General features: G+C 32.9%; 1 protein-coding gene across 3 annotated transcripts in view; it reads left to right on the top strand.

Annotated features, from left to right (window-relative positions):
- Positions 1–22564, top strand: part of LOC132696891 (MFS-type transporter SLC18B1-like) — a 36722-nt gene extending 14158 nt beyond the window's left edge. For 2 of the 3 annotated variants that reach the window (XM_060661998.1, XM_060661999.1), the window contains 7 exons: positions 3100–3190; positions 3254–3396; positions 3448–3641; positions 6130–6225; positions 14489–14657; positions 14715–14930; positions 22396–22564. In XM_060661998.1, coding sequence (XP_060517981.1) covers positions 3100–3190; positions 3254–3396; positions 3448–3641; positions 6130–6225; positions 14489–14657; positions 14715–14930; positions 22396–22476 — 990 coding nt within the window. In that variant the 3' untranslated portion in view covers positions 22477–22564. The remainder of the gene's footprint in view (positions 1–3099; positions 3191–3253; positions 3397–3447; positions 3642–6129; positions 6226–14488; positions 14658–14714; positions 14931–22395) is intronic. The other variant, XR_009618092.1, reaches the window with a different exon arrangement.
- Positions 22565–23727: the final 1163 nt, after the last annotated feature.

Genomic DNA, 23727 nt, shown 5'->3' with positions numbered 1-23727 from the left:
TATTCTGTCTTTTTGTCTATTCTTATTCTGTCTTTTGTCTTTCAAAATATTCTCTTCAGCGCTCCATTATATCTGCTTCCGTTATTAGTATTAGTATTAGTCACCTGCTTCGTTTTTTTCTATTTTTTTATCTTCTCGTAGACCTTTCCGTATTTTGCAGAAAAGGTTTTGATTGGTTTTGCTGTCTGACTATAATTTATCTGAAAATTCCTTAAATTTTTATTATGTTTCACTTTCGTTCTTTGTTATTTGTAAAGTTCATAACTTCGGTGCGTTTTGCCCCTAAATAGCCTTACAAAAGCCATTTGCTATAATTACATCGTGCAATGTGCAAAAATCCAACAGTCTTTTTTCGTTGTTGTTTCTTGTGTCTTCTCCGTGTTTTCTAATATGCGTTTAGTATATGTGGTCTCTTTTTCCAACGCTATATTTAAATCCTCCCAAAATTTATCCTTAGTCTCTGCTATCTCGTTTTCGTCTGACCCATAGCCAGCAATTATTGTTTTTAATTGTATGTTGTTCTTTAGTTCTACACTCAAAATTCTTTCTATATTGCCTCCCATTTATTCAGTGTGGTTTGGACATCATTGTGTACATCCTATCCCAGTTTGCGCTCGTTCTTTTTCGTTTACTAAACTCGACAGTAGTAAATGTCTATTTTCCAATATCGTTGTTCCTTTTCCTTTTTTCTTTGTTTCTGATATGACTAGTAACTCCAAATTTGCCTTCTCGAATTTATTTACCGCTGTTCCTCTTTTCCATTTATTCCTCTAGCGTTTCATGTTCCCATTGTAGTTATTTTGCTTATTTTTTGTTGTTTTCTTGCTTGTTCTTACAAATCATTTCCTTGTTAGTTGCAGGGTCATGTCTAGTAAATGTAGGAACTTTTTTTGTGTTTCCTAGTTTTTTAATGTTTCGAGATTTTCAGTTCTTTTGCTATACCTCCATTTTTCACCAACCACAGTCAATTTGCTGTATCCCATTCTAACAGATTTTTCCTTCTGCCTTTCTTCCCCTGCTCTCACTGTTAAATTTTTTTGTACATCCGTTTCTGTCTTAGTAATGTCATTGTTAATAAATATGTGGCTGGTGTCCTAATTCTGTTTAAGCTTATATTTATGGCTCAGAATGACTTCCTTTTCGTGTGCGCTTGCTAGTTCTATTAGATATATTTTTTCTTCTAAACTATGTACCTTTTTCATGTTAACCTCTTGTTTCAGAAAGTTTCTCAGAGTTTAAGTAAATTTGGATTTCTGGTATGAATTAGTAAGCCATTCACAACAATGTCATTCTCCCTTTTTGCCTTTTTCTAGTCTTTCAAGCGTATTTTTGATTTCCAAGAGTTCTTCTCGTTGCTTCATATTTTCATTTTGAATTCTTATTTGTTCCAGTTTTAAGCTATTGTTCTCTTCTCTCTCTCTTCTCTGCTTTACTTCCTATTCTATATCTCTTATCTGCTGCATTTCACCTTTAATTCCCGCAGAAGCAAATCCCATTCGTCTTTGTTCGACTTTTTGGAATTGTCTTATCGCAAAAAGTCGTCGCGTCGAACCTTGACCTTTATCGCTCGATCCGGATTAATAGATTTAATATTATTGCTTTCTCACCCTATTCTTGCACTGTAATCACTTAGTCAATTTATTTGCTCGAATCTCTCCCGAAATTTGGAGTTAATCACGGAGCAATAATCAAACCAACTTTATGAGATGTATTCATGATCATCTAATTAAAATAAAAATTTAATATAATATATAAGATATAAGAAATCACGGTTAAAACCATATGTCGGGAAATCCCCCCTAACGCAGGCATTTCTCCAGACAGAAGTGGACCTGAAAATGGTTTTTATTATTATTTATGAAACAGGTTGAGAGAAAGTTTTCAAATTTTAGCATTTTAGTAATTCTGGCACACGGAGACGTAACTTTTTTATGCGTTTTAGGCTATTTCCCATCTTATTTATTTATGAATGAAATGTAGATTCTGAAACTGAATTAATAGGTTTGTTTTGTTTATTTTTTTTTGATGGCTCACTAGCAGGCTATTTTTATGAAAAATAAAATAAAATATCTTGATAGTTGAGAATGCACTGGCCAAACTCTTGGAAAGTTGAAGAGATTGGTAAGGATGTAGTCTTTGCATTTGCAGCAAGCTAAACTCTAAAAACTCTAATAAAACGGCGACACTTTTTTCATAGTAATAGTAGTAATTTCAATTCAAATATATGAAAACACACGGCATACTTTTTTAAATCTTGAAGAAGGAGTACTTCGACCCAAAAGGCTGTAGCGTAAGATATTTTTAAGTGAAATTAAACTATAGCTTTTGAATGAACCAAACACACACTGTAATGAAAATTTGATGTTGCAACATTTTTCATATCCAAGAACACCTTGGTGTAGACGGAGAACAATTGGAGCGTGTTGCAAGATATAACGTTCTGGAATAAGCATTACTTGCACAGTCGATTATTGCTCTTAAATCAATAGCCGCATAGAGAAAGCACCTGCAGTTTTTGACAAAGTGAAAAAGATGTTCTGTAGCCGCGACCTGAGCCTGGATTTTAGAATACTCATGCTGTACTATGGCGTAGAAAGTTGGACGATGAACAGAACAGAAAGAGAAGTAGACGCATTGAGTGTACCTACCAAAGAATGCTCAGAATTTTAAGTGGAAGACACCACCAACGCAAAAGTGTTTATCAGAATGCACAAACATCCATCTGGATCACATAATGCGGAGTCCAAAATACGCAATTCTTCAGCGGAAAGATTGTGGCAGAAGGTCAATCTTGGCTGCGGAATCTATGGGAGTGGGCCTTTTCAAAGCAGCAGTTTCCAGGGTCAGGATTGCCAAGGTATCAGCAATTGGAGAAGCAATATGAAAAAGAATACGTTTGTTGAAACATGTGCCTCTCTATAATTTTTGAAAAAATTGGAAGTATGCTGGTAACTGGTAACATTCATTCAATTTGGGTGTACGATGAAAAATTATCATTAAGTAGTTCGGAATTACACATGTTTCGGTTTTTATTGCGCTCACTAGGCCAAAACTATTTATCTGTGAAAGCGCTATACCTTAACTTTTATTTCTAGACAGCTAGGTGGATTTTCTTTGCCATTTTTCGCACTGGGTATCATTATGGTTGCCATAGTGCCCCTAAACATGTGGCTTTTACCATCGGTTCAGGGTATATGTTGAAATTACTTACTTTATGAGTCACCTGGGTTCCTTAAACGATAATGAGTTGTAGATTTTGACACCGTAACGAGTAGAAAGACGTCGATGCTTAAACTACTTAAGGTACCAGCGGTTTTAGTGACCGGAACTGCGGTCGTGGTAGTCTCAAGCACATGGGCCTTTCTAGACCCGACATTGGAACCTCATTTGCGACAGGCAAGTGCCAATTTGTTAGCTTGATTCGCGTAAATAACGTTTCATTTTCAGTTTCAGTTGACCTCGGCCAAGATTGGACTCATATTTTTACTTTTTTCCGGTCTCTATGGCATTTCTAGCCCGGCCTGGGGTTGGTTGGCGGATAAACTAAATAATCATTGGTCGATGATGGTGGTAGGAATGTTTATGTCTACAGTCGGTTTGCTATTGCTGGGCCCATGTCCTTTTATTCCGTCATTTCCTAGGTAATGTAACGCAGGTAACAGGATGGTATTGACATGACATCATTAATCATTATCATCATTAATGAAGGACAATCAGGGATAACGGAAAAATGGTGAAAATACTTGTTAGACTCCAGATATGAAAAAACAAGGGATTCAGTGCTCTCCTGTCTTACAGCACAGTGTGTTTTACTATTTAGCCACCATTATGCTCTGTTTCTTAATGCGAGACAGTTCTAAAACGTGACTTTGCAACGACATGCATCATTAAATAGGGTGGACAACTTAAAGGTTATATCGTAAAGTTCAGACAAATTTCAATGATTCAACCTTGAAATAAATACAGGTTTAGTCAAAAGTAGCGCAACTGTCATATATCTCAGGCATTATAAGAACTAAATTACGGAGTTTCTGATTAGGTTCTATCCGACAGGGCCATAGGAGACATGGCCACATTTCTAGTTTTCTCCCTGAAATACCAATTTTTTTTTATTTTAAATAGAAAGGGTATGTATTCATTAATTTTTAGATTACTCTTAAATTTTTAAATATTTTTTATTTAACATACCCTGTGATAATCATTTTTGCACAAAAAACACAAAATTAAGGCCGCCAGTTTTAGGCTAGTATTAGTGTTAGGTTATGTTGTGGAAGGCGGAAGAATTGGGATGACGGGAAGAAGCAATTAGGAAGTAATACATGCAGCTCATTTCAGTTGGCAAGTTTAGTGGCGAAGGCATGGCACCATTCGAAATTGGATCTCATTAGGGTGAGCGCATAACGGAAATTATTGAGATATAAATTTAAAAAGTTTATTATTAAAGTTTATTATTAACTCCAAAAAATTATTAATGGACGTACAGAGAACAATATTATTAGGAAGAGTAACAATCTTTACTGTAGCCCGATTGTATTCGTCATCAAAAAGTCAGATGGACTAAGGTTGTGCGTAGATTTTAGAGAATTGAACAAGGTTATGGTAAGAGATCATTTTCCTCTTCACCCTTCTAATTGATAGCTGTCTAGATTAGTTGAAAAACAAAAACTACTTTCAATTTTGAATTTGAAAAACAGTTTTCACCATGTTAAGATGGCCCCGATTCTATTAAATATACTTCATTCATTAGGCCATTGGGCCAATGGGAGTATCTATCTATGCTTTTCGGGTGTTTTGTAAATGTAATATTGAAACCCCTTATTCGGAGTAACAAAATTTTCAACTATATGGATGACAACTGATTGCAACAGAACATCTAGATTCTCACTTATGCGACGGAATCTTCTAGAACTATCTAACTATTTTTGGCGTTTTATGGAGTCATTTTCCGCATTCAAAGGTAAGGAATTTGAATTTGGTGAGAGAGAACTCTCATTTTGAATATTCCAAAGCATACGCTTTGGAATATTTAAAATTGCCCTATTATGGCAATTAATTCCCCGGATTTAGAAAGTTGCTATAGAGTTAATGCGTTTTTAGTTATCCATTTATATGTTTTGCCAAAGGCTGGCATTCCAATATATTTTATGGGCAATTTTTGCAAGGTATTGAATATATATTTCATTTCCTTTTAACTGCAGTTCTACTCTTTATTGGAAAAATAATTGATTTTATTGATATGTAAGATTTAGAAAGAATATAGAAAATAAAATGTAATATAGAACATATCGAGCATTATATATAATAATAATTATACACAAATAAGCAATTAATTGACATATTAATTGTTCTAAACTGCCAAACGTTATATGGAAGTAAGTTAGATAAATTATAACAAATAAATAATAATAATAGCAAATATTAATACGTAATAAGGGGTTCTGCGTTGTTTTCTAGCATGTTATCAGCTTTACACATTCTGTCTCCTTTTTCGATCACATGTTCGACGTTCTTACTCAAACCCTCTTGCAAGAGGATTTCAACGTTTCTCATTTCTCATTTCTCATAAAAGCGGGGATTTAATTCACAGGTGAAGTATTCATTTTGACAACAAAATTCGTACAAAGGGACATAGACATAGACATAGAAGACGTGGGTATTTTTTTTCTGATCTTCTTGAGTGGTTATCGATGACCCCAATAGACCCATGTGAATAAGATCTAACATTTGCTGGAAGTTTTCAAAAACATCAGCGTTCATGTCTTTATGACAGTGTTCAGTCCGTTTTGACCATTTACAATCTATGAAATACGTCTAATACTATTAAATTTTACTGTTTAATAATGATTTATAACTCTCTCACATTAAGAAACAGAGCCCTGTATATCAGCTGGGAAAATTGTATTCATTTTTTAAGTAAACAGCTTGGGAGGTGAATTCATTCATGGTGGATATTGACCGGACTATATACAAAATGCAAAACTTCCAGACATCATCAGATCTTTTACGTTGCTCTTCATACTACTACGACTAGGCGTTTTTTATTTTTTTGGATAATGTTGCATAAATTAAGTTATCCTAATTATCAGCGAGGAAACGTAAAAAAGTGAATTGACTGATTTTTATTTTCAGCTCGCTTTGGCTAAATTTAGTCGCATTGTCGATTTTAGGAATCTCAGTTGCTCTGGCTCTGATGCCAACTTTTCAAAGTGTGCTGAATAGTGCAATGTAAGTATTTTGTTTTTTACTTAGGTCCTAGATTATTTTAAATTAAACCATCCCGATTTTCGTAAATAACACGCCATATATATTATTATTTCTGAAAGATCTTATAAAAACCGACAAAAGTATGTCAGATACCTATGTTTAATACTTTGTGATTTATTTTTACTTTTCGAATAGTTACCCTTCTTTCTGTCTCAGACTATTGCTATAATATTCGTTGATCATGACAAAAGTATTACCCAGCAGAACTCTAACAAAATTAAAAACTGAAGAAACCAAAGGAATTTGTTGGAACCGTATTACTACAAATTAACTTTTAACAATAACAATATCATACTTGGATACACATCTTTAGTCTTTTTCGTGTATTTTCTTGGACGTTCGTTAGCATTAAATGAATCCACCTGCATTTCTGTGAGTAATAATTATTTAAAAATGCTCCAACCTTCTCGATGGTAAGGTGGAGGAATGGAAGGGATAATATTTGCGTTTTAAGGTGATGCCATTAACGGTAGATTGGGATGTTTCACATAAGCTAGCTATGTGGTGGCTACTGACTTGGGGATTATCTTGAACTTGAAGTAAAATATCCAATTCTCTTTCTTTATTGATAGCATTCCGGTTTAACACTTTCCATTTTTCATATTCAATACTGGCACTAGCATCAAACCGTTCCATTAAACAATGAAAAGATTATCCAGTTGGTATGGCTGGTTGGTATAGGTTGCCAACAATTTTTTTCCGCTTCATATATAAACCATATCAATTAATTCATCATTCAGGTGTGGTAAACGGCATTTGAGTCACAAGTTGCATACTATACTTTTTCTACCACTGTTAGATTTTGGGTAAATTTTTGCAAAACAACACGTTCGGTAAACTTTTTAACTCCCTCGTTTATTAAAAACTCGCTCCGCTCATGTCAAATAAACTCGTGAGTCAAATGCCGTTTACCGCACTTGTTGCATAATATACTATTTTCTACTCCCGTCTGTAAAAAACCTAATTACTCACCGATCTAGCGGGCGGGAGCGTCACTTTTCCACGTCAGTTTCGTTTCCCACGAATCCGAGCCATTTCGGACATTTTCGGGATTTTACCGCACGGATTTGGAAGCGATCGGATGTTTTCGGAGATAGATAGATAGATAGATAGATATTTATTTCGCTTTTCGATACTACATATAACACATATATGGGTATATTAAGCGCGTCATATCACATTAAAATATAGTGTTTAAACAATACATTTAAAAAAAATCATCTACTGAGTAGAGACACCTATTAGTTAAAAAGGTCTTAATTCTTTTCTTAAACACAGATATACTATCAGTTTCTTCGAAGCATTTATAGAAATTTAAAGCTCTGTTATATACTTTCAAGCCAAAATACCTTGGGTTTTGTTGCCCAATATGCAGTCTAGAGAATGGAACATCCAAGTAATCTCTTTGCCGTGTGTCATGTTCGTGCAAGTCTCCTATTCCATCTTATTATATTACTTTTGACGTAAATCAAAACGGAATAAATATATAATGAAGGAAGTGTCATGATCTGAAGTTCCCTAAATAAATCCCTACTAGTTACACGCATCATGTAACGAATAGCACGTTTTTGTGCTAAGAAGACCCGGTGTGCACCAGTGGCTAGACCCCAATCGATTATACCGTAACCTATCACTGATTGGAACAGCCCATAGTACACCAGCTTTAAAACGTCAATAGATACCGTATCTCAAATATTTTGGAATAAGTATGAGCAGGAGCTTAATTTGGGCAATATATTGTCGATGTGATGATTCCATGTAAGTTTGTCGTCAATGTACAGACCGAGAAACTTAGTAGCCTCCACGTTTTCTATAGAACGTCCCTCCAATTGGAGAAGAATACTGGAATCAACGCGAGTATTTTTTGTGACTATTTCCATAGCTATTGACTTAGATTTATTTAATTGTAGTCCGTTATCGCGACACCATTCATTCACCCTCGTGACCCTTGGTTCTGCGGCCCCTTTTAAATTAGCTCTGTTTTTATCTGTAACTAAAATGCTTGTGTCATCTGCATACAGTACAAATAATGCATCTATATTATCCCGAGGAAGATCGTTAATAAAACAATTAAAGAGGAGCGGTGATAGGCAGGATCCTTGCGGGGTACCTCTGCCTACATATTGAGGGCTAGATTTTGAACCGCCGATCACAACCTGCTGTACTCTCTCAGAGAGGTAAGATTTGACCCATGAGTTTGCTGGACCTCTAATGCCCATATTTTCCAGTTTTTTTAAGAGCAGGCTGTGATCGACAGTGTCGAAAGCGCGACTCAAATCAAAAAATAAGCCTAATGTGGCTGTTTTGTTATTAAGGCTATTGTAGATATGCTCCAGAGCACAGTCCAGAGCTGTAGTTGTGGCGCGGTTGGCTCTAAATCCGTTCTGAGCATCAGAAATCAAAGAGTATTTTTCAAGGAAGCTCTGCAGTCTATCATTATAACAGGACTCAAAAATTTTTGCCACTTGACATTGAAGAGCTACCGGGCGGTAGTTCTCTATGTTGGTTTTATTGCCTTTGTTTTTAAAAATAGGTACGATTTTTGAGTTTTTTAAGGCCTGTGGATACTTGCCCTGGAGGAAGCTCAGATTGACTAAATATGATAGAATAGGAGCTATAATATCTTTAATAGAGATTAACAAAGTGCCCGGTATTTCATCGATTCCAGATGATTTCTTACGGCATACTTTTCTAATTACTTGTGTTATCTCTACTGTTGTAGTAGGGTAGAGAAACATCGAGCTTGAGTGTATTTTAATATCACGCGTTAGATTTTGAGGCTGCTTGCTATTGTTAGCAAGATCAGCAGAATATTTGTTAAAAATTTCACAGATTTTGGATCTGTCTTGTAGTGTTTCACCACCAACGGTTATGTTGGTTATAGAAGGTTGTGTTGCTATTTTCCATGACTATTGCCCAACTTTCCCTACTTATGTTATCAGATTTCATTAACCTTAAATTGTGGTGAGTTTTCTTTGCGTGTTTAAGTTTTTTTGTTGTAATGGGATTTAAGTCCTTTATATTTTTTATTATATAGATCATTTTTTATTCTTTTGTTTACTTGATGCATCTCGTGTACCGCAAGACTCAGCTCTCTTAATTCTCTATTAAACCAATTGGTTTTTTCCTGTACGAGACTTTTCCTTTTTTTGTAAATGGAAAACTTGACATAAATATTTGTTTCAGTTTTTCGTAAAAAGTGTTAAATTTTTTATCTAAGTCATCAGATTGAATATCGTAGAACAAATTATTCCAATCTGTGTTGGATACCAAATCTATAAAGGAATTTACATTATTTTCGCTAAACTTTCTGAAAAAGCGTTCTGTACAATTATTATGGCAGAACTCCTCAAAAAAGAAGAGCTGAAACGTGTGGTCAGAGACACATGTGTCTACTGCCAAGCTTTTTAGTCCGGTAAAGTCGACGAAAATATTGTCAATGCATGTTCTAGAATGATAAGTTATTCTGGTGGGCTCTTCTATAGAAGCAACTAAATTATACTCAAGAAGTATATTTTTTAGTATTTTAGTTTGTTTGTTGTTTTCAAGCAAGTTGACGTTAATGGCATCGCACAAAATGTGCTTATTTTTAGGTTCGTATATAGCTTCTAACATTATTGAGAGTTTCTCTACAAATGCATCGAAATCTCCCTTTGGAGATCGGTATACAGAGAAAATTGTGACACATTCCTTGTTAAGCTCTAATTTAAAAAATTTAAACTTTCTCGACCCAAGATACAGACTCCCCCTCCTCTGCAACTAGTTCTCGAGAAATAACTAAGAACCTTATAATCTAAAAGCTTAAGAAACTTAATGTCTGAGGATTCATGATGTTCTGAGATACACACCACATTGACGTCGTGTTTTTTTAGTATTGATTTGAGGGCTTCTTTTTTGTTTGTGATACCCCCTTGAATATTAAGGTTCATAACTACGAATTTGTGAGGTGTCTCACCGTCTGGTTTAAAAAATCCTCATTTTCTGAGTCGTATTTACTGGCGCTGTTTTTTACATTTTTCTTGGGAAAGAAATATCTGCTTAGTCTTGCTCCTTCCGGCCATAGGTCTCCGTTTAAAATTGCATCTTTGTGCGTGAAAGGGGCACATATTTTAAAGGAACTCCACTGTTCGTTGTGGTTAAAGTTAAGTTTTTCACAGTTTAATCTACAGATACCAGATAACTTTTCTTCAATCTGTGTTGATGTTGTGGATTTATCCAACCTTGTTACATATATCCAAGCTTTCTTCTCAACTCCTTGTATTCTACTTGTTGTGTTTGTTCCTTCTATAAAAGTTCTGTTTCTTCGCCGTATCGGCTGGACTAATTGAAATCCATCGTCATCTTGCTTGTTGTTATTGTCTGTGTTAGGCCACTTATACATCTATCATTTTCTGGTACAATTAATATTTACGCAGGGGTATCTGAAAAAATCGGTAAAGATCAGTTTTCTGAAAAACTAAAAATGGTTTTGAGTAAAGCTTACAAAACTGCAATTCTTTGCCCACTTAAACTTTTTCGTAACAGCTATAGTTTATCACTGTTCTACATATAAAAAACTCACCCTGCATATGAGCATTTTTCAGGCGTTTAAGACAAAAAAATGATGATTAACTTCAAAAAATACGTGTAAACTATTACATTATATAAAAAATAAATTTGTATTTAAAAAAACATAGTAAACGGCTAAAATATAAAACAAATTATGTTAAAAATCAGGTATTGGATTTCAAGGAAAATACTCGCCCATTGGCGCACTGTCTGTAGAAAATAGAAAATATACGGGGTGGGTCAAATAAACGATGTTGATACTAAGTTGTTTTTGTTTAAATGGAACACCATTTTTTTATATCCATATTCGATTTTCGCGTCAAATTTCACATATCTCTTAGTTTTTATGAGCAAGGGAATAAAAAAGTTTGAGAAATTATTTTCTTTGGTATTGAAAATGACCACCATTAACTTCTTAATAATATACCAAACTGTTTAAATCCACTTCCAAAACATTACTTTACATTACTATTTTCTTTATTTCGTACTTAATCCTAAATTTAAATCATCTAAATTTTCCTTCTAATAATTTTTTTTATCCTGTGTTATCATTAGTTTCTGGACGAGCTGGCACGATTTTGTACATGCCTGTTTCTATACATTTTTTCTCAATTTTTCCCACTGTGGATCTTGTAATAAGTCTTTTTGGATATTTTGCGTGAAACAAATTACAAACTTACAAAGTTCTCATTTTGTCTCCATATCCAATAAAAATTAAAATTTCAGTTCTTTGGTTTATTTAATGTAAAGCCTTTCCTGATACTAGCTAATTGCCTGCTTCTCTTGCTCATAGATCATAGAATTTGAAAATGATAAGAAAAAGGAATTTTATTAAAAAAAAAAGAACTTGGTATCGATATTTACTTTTTAATCCAGGTGGCTAGTGAGTTTTTGAGACTAAGATAAGTAAGTATCTTAGTCTCAAAAAATCATTGCGTTGACCGACGTTTGCGTTACTCTTATGGAAAATGTAATTATTTATTTATTTATTTGTCAAGCTATATAAAACTATTCATAATTTACAATTAGTAAATAACAATAACAGTGACAAAAACGATTAAAAAAAAACGGTTGCACAAGCTTCAAGAATGTGTTGCAACCCTGCAATATAAGAAATAAACAAATACAAAAATAAGTATGCAAAAAATATATAGCTAACTATAAAATTAAGAGAAGGTTGATGGGGGCAGCGGGCAAGTTGCAATGCGAGACAGGCCCGCAAAACACACTTTTGAAGAATCTGCTTGAAATACGAAAAAAATGGCTAATTAAACCTTTTTTGTGTGAAAGGAAAATTGTGTAACCAAGAGCTCCCGCATATGACCGGGTAAGGAATTCCGCATTCGAACCGAAACAAAAAGCAGCCGTTCTGTGCTTAGGAATCCTGAAGTCGTTTCTAATGCCAAACACATTGAACGGGTTGACCGAAACCAAACCGAAAACAAAATTATACATTTCACACTCTCTGCGATTCAGTATATAATTGCTATTTACATATATACAAGTGTTTTGAACTTTCTGTATAGCATCAGCTCTGTGGGTATTCAATGAGCTCCCATAAACAACATTCGCATAATCAAAGACAACATAAAATTATCGCACAAATAGTATTTAGTTTTAGCTGGCAAAACTTTTTTAACATCGTTCTTTTACACGCATAAAGGCAATTTTCAGTTCTTTTTTAATATGTGATTGAAAAGCAAGATATTTGTCAAAAATTACTGCTAAATTCTTAGCCTTTGTAACGGTGAGTAAAAATTCATTACTTATAGAAGGCTCATGACTTCCCATTATTTTATTTTCAATGTTTTTGGTATGATTAAACAGAAAAACACAAGACTTAGAGATATTAAAATCCAAAAGAGTCAAACAGGAAGCATTCCTCCTATCTTCAATGTGGCGAATGTCATTCAATAAGCTAACTAGACTGGTAAATGTACTAAAATGTGGCCTAAACCCTGACCGAGAGTCTTGAATAATTTTGGCTAAATTTACAAAAGTGGAGATTTGTTGTCCTCTATTCTTTTTGAAAAAACTGATTATTCTTAGATCTTTTGACCCACTGGGATTTGATATTTTAGCAACTGCTTTTATAATGGCATTTTCCCAAAGATTATTAATATCTATTAAAGGATTTATGCATTATAGAAGACAGAGCTTGAAATCTTTTATAGAAATTTCGTCTTCTCCACTTGCGTTTGTGGATGGATAATCTGTAATAATTCATCTTTGCTAATTTAACTGAAATTTATATTATATGTAATATTTGGATGGACATTAAGTTGTAATAGTTTATTTTATCAACTAACCAAGCACTTGAGTGCAAAATATTTATTTAAGTGAAAACCGTACGAAGGACTAAAAAAAATTAATAGATCAAATCTGCTCATAAATGAATGCAAATGTCATTATTTTTTGGAGGAAATCAGCGGCGGCCACTGACTCAATGAACAAATAATATTTTAGTTAATTACTTCGCCATGCACTGGTTAAATCGGAAGCTTTTTCTTGAAAAATAAAATATTTATCTTAAACAAAATATCTAGTTTACAGATAAGAAAAAAAAAAGATTTTATTTTTACAGTTTTAATAAAATAACATAACATTCTAATAACAAGATAAACGGTCCTTATTTAAAAAAAAAACACTACCTACTATTAAATTTTTGTAACAAAATGTAGCAGAATATTTAACATTAACTTAAATAATTAAATACATTTAATTGGGAGACTGTTACGTCTTCTTTACAAACTAATACCACGAAGAAAACCAACTGTTACTCTAATACCCCTACCAAAGGGTGAAATTAATTGTCCAAAAAAAATTTTATATATATATATATATATATATATATATATATATATATATATATATATATATATATATATATATATATATATATATATATATATATATATATATATATATATATATATATATATATATATATATATATATATATATATATATATATATATATATATGATGACACTATATTCCGGGATATCATCCGTTCGCTCGTTGAACTCCGACTGGAATCCTGCAAATCTTGCATCCGACTGGAATCCTGCAGACGTTTCGCCAAAATCTCACTTGGCATCTTCAATGCTCGCGCTCCGAAAACACTTCGAAGTGTTTTCGGAGCGCGAGCATTGAAGATGCCAAGTGAGATTTTGGCGAAACGTCTGCAGGATTCCAGTCGGATGCAAGATTTGCAGGATTCCAGTCGGAGTTCAACGAGCGAACGGATGATATCCCGGAATATAGTGTCATCACATTTTTCCATCCGTGAATCAATACGTGAGAATATATATATATATATATATATATATATATATATATATATATATATATATATATATGTCGAACAATAATTTTATCAAAAATGGACGTGCAAAAAAAAAAACAGTTTTTATATTATATAAATTCAAGAGACGAAAAAGCAGTAGTTTTAGCCGCTTTATTTAAGTGAAGTATCAAAATTAAATTAAAGTCAATGGCGTACATTCTTATCGATTCATTATATTAATTTAACAAATATTATTTAAAAACCTAAACTTTAAAAAACCTGGTAACAATGCATTTGCGGACCTACATTTATGGGAAGTTTTTTCATCAAATGATATGTATATCATTTTCATTGGTGTATTAAACAATAGTGCTCCCATATTTTTAGCAACGGAGGATGTAGCGACTCTATAGCGACATACAGTGTGGTAGCTGGAATTTGGTCGTGCATGTATTCGCTAGGAGAAGTGATTGGACCCGCTCTAGGAGGATTCCTTCTGCAGTATTACGGCTTTCCTGTAGCTTCGAGCGTAATGGCGGCGTCTACATTTTTCATGGTAAATATTTGCAAGAAAATAGTTACACAAAACATTCTCTAAGCTGTGGAATTTAAGGGAGTTATAGCTTTCTTTTTTTACGCTTTTCAATCTTCGTGGGGCGAAAACGAATCCTGCTCTGATAGTGGGATCAGCGCGTCCTGGAAGAACAGCGATAGTGACGAATCTGAGGAAACGGATCCTTTGCTACTTTCTGGAATAGGATCAGGCTACCGATCGTACACTGAGGAAAAAGTTCAATATTACGGAACCAGCAGGAGACAGGATTATAAAGTGAGATTATTTCTTATCAGTTTTGATTTGCGTTGGTTATAGGATTAGGTCCCAGGAAAAAATACTTTTTCGAAGCTGAAATTATAGGATGAAAAATATGCGATTCAGAATTATTTGTCGCACAGGTTGTTGGTGGTTCTTGATATGTCATTTCCATTCGGGTTTACCAAAGAAATGATCATAAATATATTTTAGAAGGAGAGTCCTTTTCGAAATGTCAAGGAACACAAATCTTCTTAATATTTGGGCAGATATATCGCACTGCGCAATTCAATGAAATTCCAGTCGCGCATTGCCTATACCGATTTTGTTCGTCGTGCTGAGTTGAGCATGCATGATAGTTCCATCAATTTCAAGTAATTTATTCAGAGAAAGAAGACAGATTCCTACGTTAAATTTTAATGGCTGGTTCTTACATATCTTCTACCGATTGTCGTTATAAACAAGTATATATAATTGGCAGACAGTTCCTGTGGGCCATAACTTCCTTAAACATTTTTGAAAAATAAGGCAACCTACGTCATAGTAGCAAAGACGCCGTTTATCAATGTTATTGAGAGTAACATTATAAAATTACGAATAAATAGGCGGATGAATCAGATGACCAAACACCTTGCCGGGTGCGAAAAAATGTTCAGCGCGTGGATATATCTCTCTCTCTCTCTCTCTCTCTCTCTCTCTCTCTCTCTCTCGGAACTCACGCCGAATGCCTACTCTGTGTGCGTGGCACTGTATGTTGCTGGTTACTGTTTGCGCTGTGGTTTACTGTTACTTTGTGTAAGTGGATACAATTTTGAATTTGTCATGGCAGATTCGATGAAGTGTATTTTTTGTAATAAACAATATTAATACATAGAAAGAACAAAACCTCAAATATAAAGACATAGTTTTGCCTGTAGAATTTTATGATCAACACGGTTACCACAGAGAGTGTTATAAGTCATTTACAGTATTATAAAAACAATATTATAAACCTAAAACTACAATAATATAGCAACAAAGGAAATAACTTCAAACTTAATAGATCATCTATATTATTGGGTGCAGAATCCTTTGTATCCTAGGCTCCAAGTTTAACACTTAATTTACAATACCAGAACGAATTATTTTATCTGTGTTATCCAAACCACAGCCATCAACCTCTAAGAAAAATATTCAATCAGAAGATATTGATTTAATTATAGGAGATTATATTCCGGTGTTAAAATGAAGTAAACATTGAATCTGAAGATATAATTTGCACATATTGTGACCAGAAAAGAAAAAAGCATCAATCAAAAATGCAGCGGTTACAGTGATGTGATCAAAAAAAATTTTTAAGAAAGAAAATGAAAATTTTAAAATTTAATTTAAATTAAATAGCTTTGAGGAGATAAGATTTTATTGGAGAAAATGTAATTGAAAAAGGACGGTCTTATTTTTTAACTTATCTTCACAGATATTGTATTAATTTTTTCGAGAGAAGGGAAGAAAAGCAGTTTGAGAAAATTTCGGAAAATTTCACGCCAAGCATTTAGAACAAAAATTAATCTAAGAATTTAACAAAGAGATAAAAAAAATTATTCATAATAAAAAATTATTTGATCCTAAATATTTGACTGCCGTAGAAGATATTTTGCAAAAAGCTGCCAAAAAAAAATTACTGAGCAAGATTTAGACAAAAGATTTAAAAAATGGAGAGATTACAGTACCACAAGAGGTGTTGGGTTTTTATTTCACACTTATGGCTGGTAGTAATCGCAACAGAAAAAATACTCGTAAATGTATTCATTAAGTCCGATAATTCAGTGAAGATTATGCTTGAAATGAGGTTGAAAAGTTTGACAAGCAGTAGGAAAATTATTGATATTATTCACACATATGAACATTGCATCAGTTACCAAGGGATTGAAGAGCTGGAAACAGAAACGACGTATATATCCATCAAGAAGTCAAGTTTGATTCCAGAAGCAATCCAAAAATCTCCTGACCTTTGTATTGCTGTTGCCTGCGATAACTTTGATCGATTCGTTGAAACGAGAAGTGGCAAAGATACATTGCATGATACTGTTCATATTATTTATCAAAAATTTGAATCGAATATTCCAACATATCAGAAGAATGTAATTTGTCTGATGCCACTATTGATGACGAAACTTGAAACTTGAAAAAAAGAAGGCGAAGAACATTTGAAGCTATTTCTGTGCATAAAGTTTCTTACCCAAAGAAGCCAAGAATGCTTTGCAGATTCCGAAAATACCAATGTGGGTTGTTTATAATAGTTTAATAATTGACAAGAGTAAACTGATGCAAAAGATTTCATATTTCCTATAAATTCATCACCCACAAATATATCAATAGTCCCTGAAAGTATGAAACAAGTCAGCAAATTTATCAAGAATTAAAACAACCTTCCATTCAAGTTACGTATGATTTGGCCATTGAAATAGTATATTATGCTTCAAGTGCGGTGCAGGCACAGGTGCGGCATTTGACTCACGAGTTTTTAATAAGCGGGTGAGTTAAAAAGTTTACCGAACGTGTTGCATTCTATACTTTTTCTATGACCGTTGTTAGTTTTTGGGTCCATTTTCGCAAACCAACACGAATACATTCACTGACATGACCGTCCAAATTGACAATAAATAACAATAAATATAAATATATTAGTGCGGTAAAATCCCGGAAATGTCCGAAGTGGCTCGGAATCATGGGAAACGAAACTGACGTGGTAAAGTGACGCTTCCCGCACGCTAGATCGGTGGGTAATTAGGTATTTTACAGACGGGAGTAGAAAAAAGTAGTTATACAAATTTAAGCTACCGAAGCACCTACATTTGATAATTTATTTATTCATATAGGAGCTTTTCATATAATGAAGGCTTATTTCAAAGCAGTCGGAAAAATTATCATTGGTTGTGGCTTATCAAATATTATGGTTCAAAGCAATTTGTTAGCCGATGATCCATTAAACGGATGTCTTGAAGGAAAACATTTCAGCAGGTGTAAGCGACTTCTCCCTTTGATGGCTTTGGGATTGAAAATTTTAAATTTCAAGTCATTCTTAAAAACAAAAAATAAGTTACAAATTCAATGATTGAGGAACAGGCCCGATCAAGTTCGACCTACAAATTCCGCAAAAGAATTAAAACATTCTAAACAGGCACTGGTTGATTTTTTTATTCTTCACTGACCTATTAATGAAATATTTCATCAAGTAAGTAATTTACCATCCTGCAAAAATGAATTACTTAAGTAACTTCAATTAGCTAATCATATTGGTAGTATCTGGAATAATGCCCATATAAAAAAATCCGAACATTTTTAGTCCAATATTATTTCTATTGGTTCGACGGTGACCAATTACCAAGTTTATTAATTATAAAATTTAAAATATTTTTATGCATTTGTCGATATCAATAATATAATTATTTAATTAATCGTTGCAGAAGAACCAAATGACGATTTAACTGACTGACTGTTAATTATTTCTGACGAGAACGATAATAAAATGAATACAATTAATGTACTAATCAATTTTTATATTGTTATTTATCATTTTTATTTATGTATTTTGTAGACATAAAATACTTCTAAATTTGTGAAGAATTGTATTTTTATAATAAAACAAATTTTCAAAAATATAAATACATAAAAATCAATATATACATATTCATAAATATAAATATAAATATAGTCTGTATAGTCTGTCTTACACACAGTGGAACTTTTTTCGCGACCGGGAGAGTGTTTGGCCCCGACTGTTTGACTATAATTTTATAATGTTACTCTTAATAACATTTAAAAACGGCGTCTTTGCTACTATGACGTAGTCGCCTTATTTTTTAAAATGTTTAAAGAATCCGCCAGAAGTTATAGCAAACAGGAAGTGACTGTCAATTATATATACTTATTTATAACAACAATCTGTATAAAATATATAAAAACCAGTCATTAAAATTTAAGTTAGGTACGCAATGTTTTTTACACCTTTTCGATTTACTAATTTTCAGCTTTGCTAAAATGATGTAGGTCTGCCGTGCTTGGGATCTTGCACTATCAGCAAGCAAAGCACACAAAAACAAAATGACTGCCGGTCCTGACAGCATACTAAGTTTTATCGTGATTGTGCTCCTTTATGTCATATTTTTGACCTGGTAGTTGACGGGTGTTTATTCAGAACCTTGGAAAATTAATTGATTTACTGCAAAAACTGATACTTTCGTACTTAATTCCTTTCATTTAATTGAATTGAATTAAAAACCAATACATTAGATCCAAGCGATATTCTGATTAGGCCCTATCTAGCAGGCATTCTATTTCTAAACATTATTTGAGATATATTAAAATCCGGAAATCTAGACCCAAATCTTATCATCTTAATTGAAAAATGCGGGAACGGCTGTGCTTTCTCTATTATCACCAAGTCAACGCGAATGTATTTATGTTATTAGGTTGATGATATTTTTGTTATTTGACCTCATAGTCAAGAATCCCCCCGAAATTTTCTTAGCCATTTAAACTCTATATACCCTACCCTACGTCTTACCATTAAATTAGAAACTAATAATAATCTCCCATTCTTAGATATTTCTATCAATAAAAAGTCAGACCTAACCTTGAGTTTACAGATGGATTTTGGATTCGGGTAAAAACATTATCAGGGCATTTTTTAAGGCAAATGCCGTAACGTTCTCATATTTTTGCTAGAGTTTTCTGTGTTCTGAATTAATACAACTTGTTATTTTATAGGACAATCATAGTTGTCTATGGTCTTTAAAAAATGCCCGTCTCGAGCCGTTTTCAGCCATATAGATTTGTTGGCATCTGTGACGAAAAAAAGAGGACATTTTTTGTTTATGTATTAGTATGCCATGCATAATATGTTCAAAAAGACGTCACATAGAAACTTAATAATTTAAAAGCTTTAAAAAACATTAGGCCAATTTTTTAATATTTAATTTTAATATTTTTTTTATTTAGAAAACAAAATTATAGTTATTTTAACCTAATAAAAAAAAATACAATAAATATTGGAATACAAAATATTTTTACCTTTTTGCATTAATATCAGCTATAGGATTGATAGAAGCAAGCGCTTCTCGAATGACTTCCTCTAACTCTGCTTTGATTTGAAAAATTATATCTTTAAATATAAGATCTTTTAATCTGCCCCATAAAAAAATCCAGAGTTAAATCACACGGAGCAACCATCTTGATGATAATAAATGCTCCTTCCCAGAATTAATGGCAAGTCTTCCAAAAATAGAACAACACATATTCGCAAAATATTTATATAATCATCCGCTGTCAGATTTCCGTTTAGAAAAAATAACGTGCCATAAATCTTCCTCGGAATATTCCTACCGATACATTGAATCCAAAGCGACCTTGCCGATTTTAATACACTGCAGCATGAGGATGAGGATCCCTGTGCTCCAGGGATAAGTATTCTATCTGTTAAATATTCTGGAATCTTCAATTCTGGCTTCATCCTTCCAAACAATAACCAAGGAAAAATTAATGTTCTCATTTCCTTTTCCAAATAAACCAGCGCAAATTTGTATTCTTCTATGGGCATCCTCTTTATGTAATTAGTGGACTTTTCTGGCTTGAATTTGTGTTTTTTTAAAGTAGTCAAAACTTTAGTTTTTCTAGCATTTGTTGCGTCAGGTGGTGCCCGTTAGGATATGCTTGGATTTTCCAATACTTCTCCAATTATGTATTGATTTCAGCGGTTTTGATTTGGCATTGGCTTTTTGAAACTATCGTATTTGCTTAAATTAATTTATGTCCGAAATATTCACTGTCTAGTTGGTGCCGCTCTGGATATTTATTGAAATTTGAAATAAAGTTCATTCGATGCCTCTGCGTTTTCGTTTGATAAAAAGTATGACTTTATCATATCATTTTTCAAATTTTGGTACATTTTAAATTGTTAAATGAACAAAAAGCTTAACTTTGGCCACTAAAATTATGTCTGACAGAACACAAAATTCAAGAAAGAATAATAGTTATGTCCTTAACTGACATTGATATTGAATATAAGCATGCCTAGATTTCATCATAGACACCAGAAAATCAATATGGCTAGGGTTGGAAACGGGCATTTTTTAAGACCACAACCGACCATATAAACATATAACATGACGTATAAAACTCCACTGCCAGAATCCAGAATGTTCATATATAAAAAAGTTATGGGCAATTATTAAAAGTCGAAAATTGAAAAACGCCCTATATGTCTGTTAGCAGTAAATATCGCCATGCGGTTTTGACCATTAAATGGTTCTCAAAATTCGAGCTCTTGACATGTGAGTCGATTTTGCTATATCTAGTTTAGGAATAGGTTTTTCCTGTGAAGACACTCCAATTACGACCACCCTGTACTGTGTAGCCTTCGATAAATTTCACCTGTTTGCTAGAAATTTTAAATTACCATAAGTTAAATTTCTTGACTATCGGAAAATTTTGTGTTCGTTTCCTTTATGTCGACGATTCAGTATTTTATCAAAACCTTGACTTGACATCCTCAAAAACTTTACTTGAAACCTTTATTGTTATTCTAAGGGGAAACTCAAAAGACTCCATAAAATTTTGGGATACAGGGTGGTAAAGTTTTCAAAATTAAAATGTATTTTTTTAATATCTGTAATTTAGTAATCTAATATGACCGTGCAGAAAAGATGTTTTTATTTTTTTAAAGCGAAAAGTGTACATCGGATTGAAAAAAATCAAGAAATTAAATTTCTTTACAAATGATTTGATATTGTAATAATTATTTTTATTTTAAGAGAAATCAGTGGCGTACCACCATTGTCTGCCAAAATAAACTGTTGAAATTCAGTACGCCCGCCACTGGTGTATTTTCAAAAAAACTATGCCTCTTGATACATAGTACATGTGTCCCAAATTGCATTAAATTATCTAAACTTTCCAACCTGTATCTTAAAAGTTAAAATGTTTAGGACATGGCTTGAAAAATTCTTTTGCCCAAAGTTTATTTAACCTAATTTCAAATCGGTTCACAAATTTATCATTTAAAAATTTTAGAGTCAAAAATTCTGAAGAGCAAATCAAACAAGTGATAGAGGATACTTTCTGACTCTTGATAGTGGCTACTATTTGATTGTGATCGATTCTTCAAATTTTTTTTGTTCATTTTATGTCTATTTGTTTTGGTTGGTATGTATGGATGATTGTTATGTATTACGTTTTTATACATTGTTTTGTATAAATTTCTTTGTGCTTGGACGTGCTGTGAATATGTTATGTTAACACAGTGAAATGAATAATCTATCACAGGGAGCTTATGCTCACCGTTAGCAAGCTGGGCGACAAATTATTCTAAAGTTCGAATAGCTTCGATATGAAAGAGAAACGTGAGGCCTAATCCCACGATCCACGAAAATCAAAGCTAATTATGCAAATACCACCATCAACTATATTAAGGCTAACTAAGGCTGAGGCGTAATTTTCTTTCTAGCTAGGCGATGTGGATTTTAATCAGGTTACCGATGTGAGAGGCACCATTTCTATAACTGCCAGAGGATCGTGCGAAGTATAGCAGCAGTGTTATTTATGATTTGCTTTTAGATTAATTTATTTTAATTTTTTGAAGTTAATGCAATAAATATAATTTGCAAATATATAGTTTAAATGAAATTGGATACAATTTTCTAGCAAAAAATAAAGACGTTTTAAAAATCGAATTGATCTGAAAATGCTATCGTAGTCATGAACAAAACTGACTGTGAAGAAAAAATTCAAGATATTCTTGCAAACGGATCTTATCGTCAACTTAAAAAGAACATACGTCATCTATGGAATACAGTCTTGGTTCTCTAACCTATTCTCTTGCAAATTATTTAGTTTCTATATTAAAACCCTTTACAGAGAAAACTAACAGTTTCCTACTTGATTATTTTCACTTCATTGAACAACTAAACCCCTTTATATTAGATCCAAAGAATATTCTGGTTAGTTTCGACGTACTAAAGTTGCATTCATGAAGCTGTCAAATATAATTTCAAATATATTAAAAAACGAGAATCTAGAATCAAATTTTAATTAAAAAATTATTATATGGGTCAAATTTATGAAAGAATAACAGAAACAATTGGATCTCCATTATCACCATTCAATAACTAAGGATTTTTTTGATTGATCAAGAAATACAGATTTTTGTAAACAAAAATTGTAAAATATAAACAGCTTTAATTTTAATATCATTTATTATATTTAATATTTTGATTTCCTGTAAAGGAGGAAAAGCCCAGATTATGGTCACTTAGACGATCAACATGGATTACCCGCTTATCTATTACAAGTCTAGTCTAGAAGTGTCGCAGGGGAGATTCTAATTGGTTAGTCGATGAGTCGGGGTATACTCAAAAAAATTTGCAAAGCTTTTAAAAAGCTTGATCTCAGTATTTTGATTATCAAGTAAATTAATATTAAAATCACCGATTCCGAAAATACCATCGACAGTGTATATAAAGTTGATCACTCATTCTCCAAGTAATTAAATAAACTAATGTAATCAAAATTTTCGAATTAGTGTTTCTGTTATACCATATATATCTATACTGTTTTTCAATAAAATCTCTTTAAAAGCACAGAAATTCTGAAAAGATTGTTCTGCGGAATATGCGGAATTTTTCTATGTGAGAGTTAAACTGTGAACCCTCATATGGTCGGGCAAGGAATAACGAACCGCAACAAAAATAAATTACGTTTGAAAAGCAGCCGTTCTGTGCTTAGGAATCCTGAAATCCTAAGATATTCGAGTTGACAGGAGTTCAAAATTCTAGAAATA

This window comes from Cylas formicarius, unplaced genomic scaffold (genome assembly GCF_029955315.1).
Source record: "Cylas formicarius isolate icCylForm1 unplaced genomic scaffold, icCylForm1.1 PGA_scaffold_1__22_contigs__length_36826433, whole genome shotgun sequence".
NCBI lineage: Eukaryota > Metazoa > Arthropoda > Insecta > Coleoptera > Brentidae > Cylas > Cylas formicarius.
This window is presented reverse-complemented; position numbering and strand designations above follow the sequence as displayed.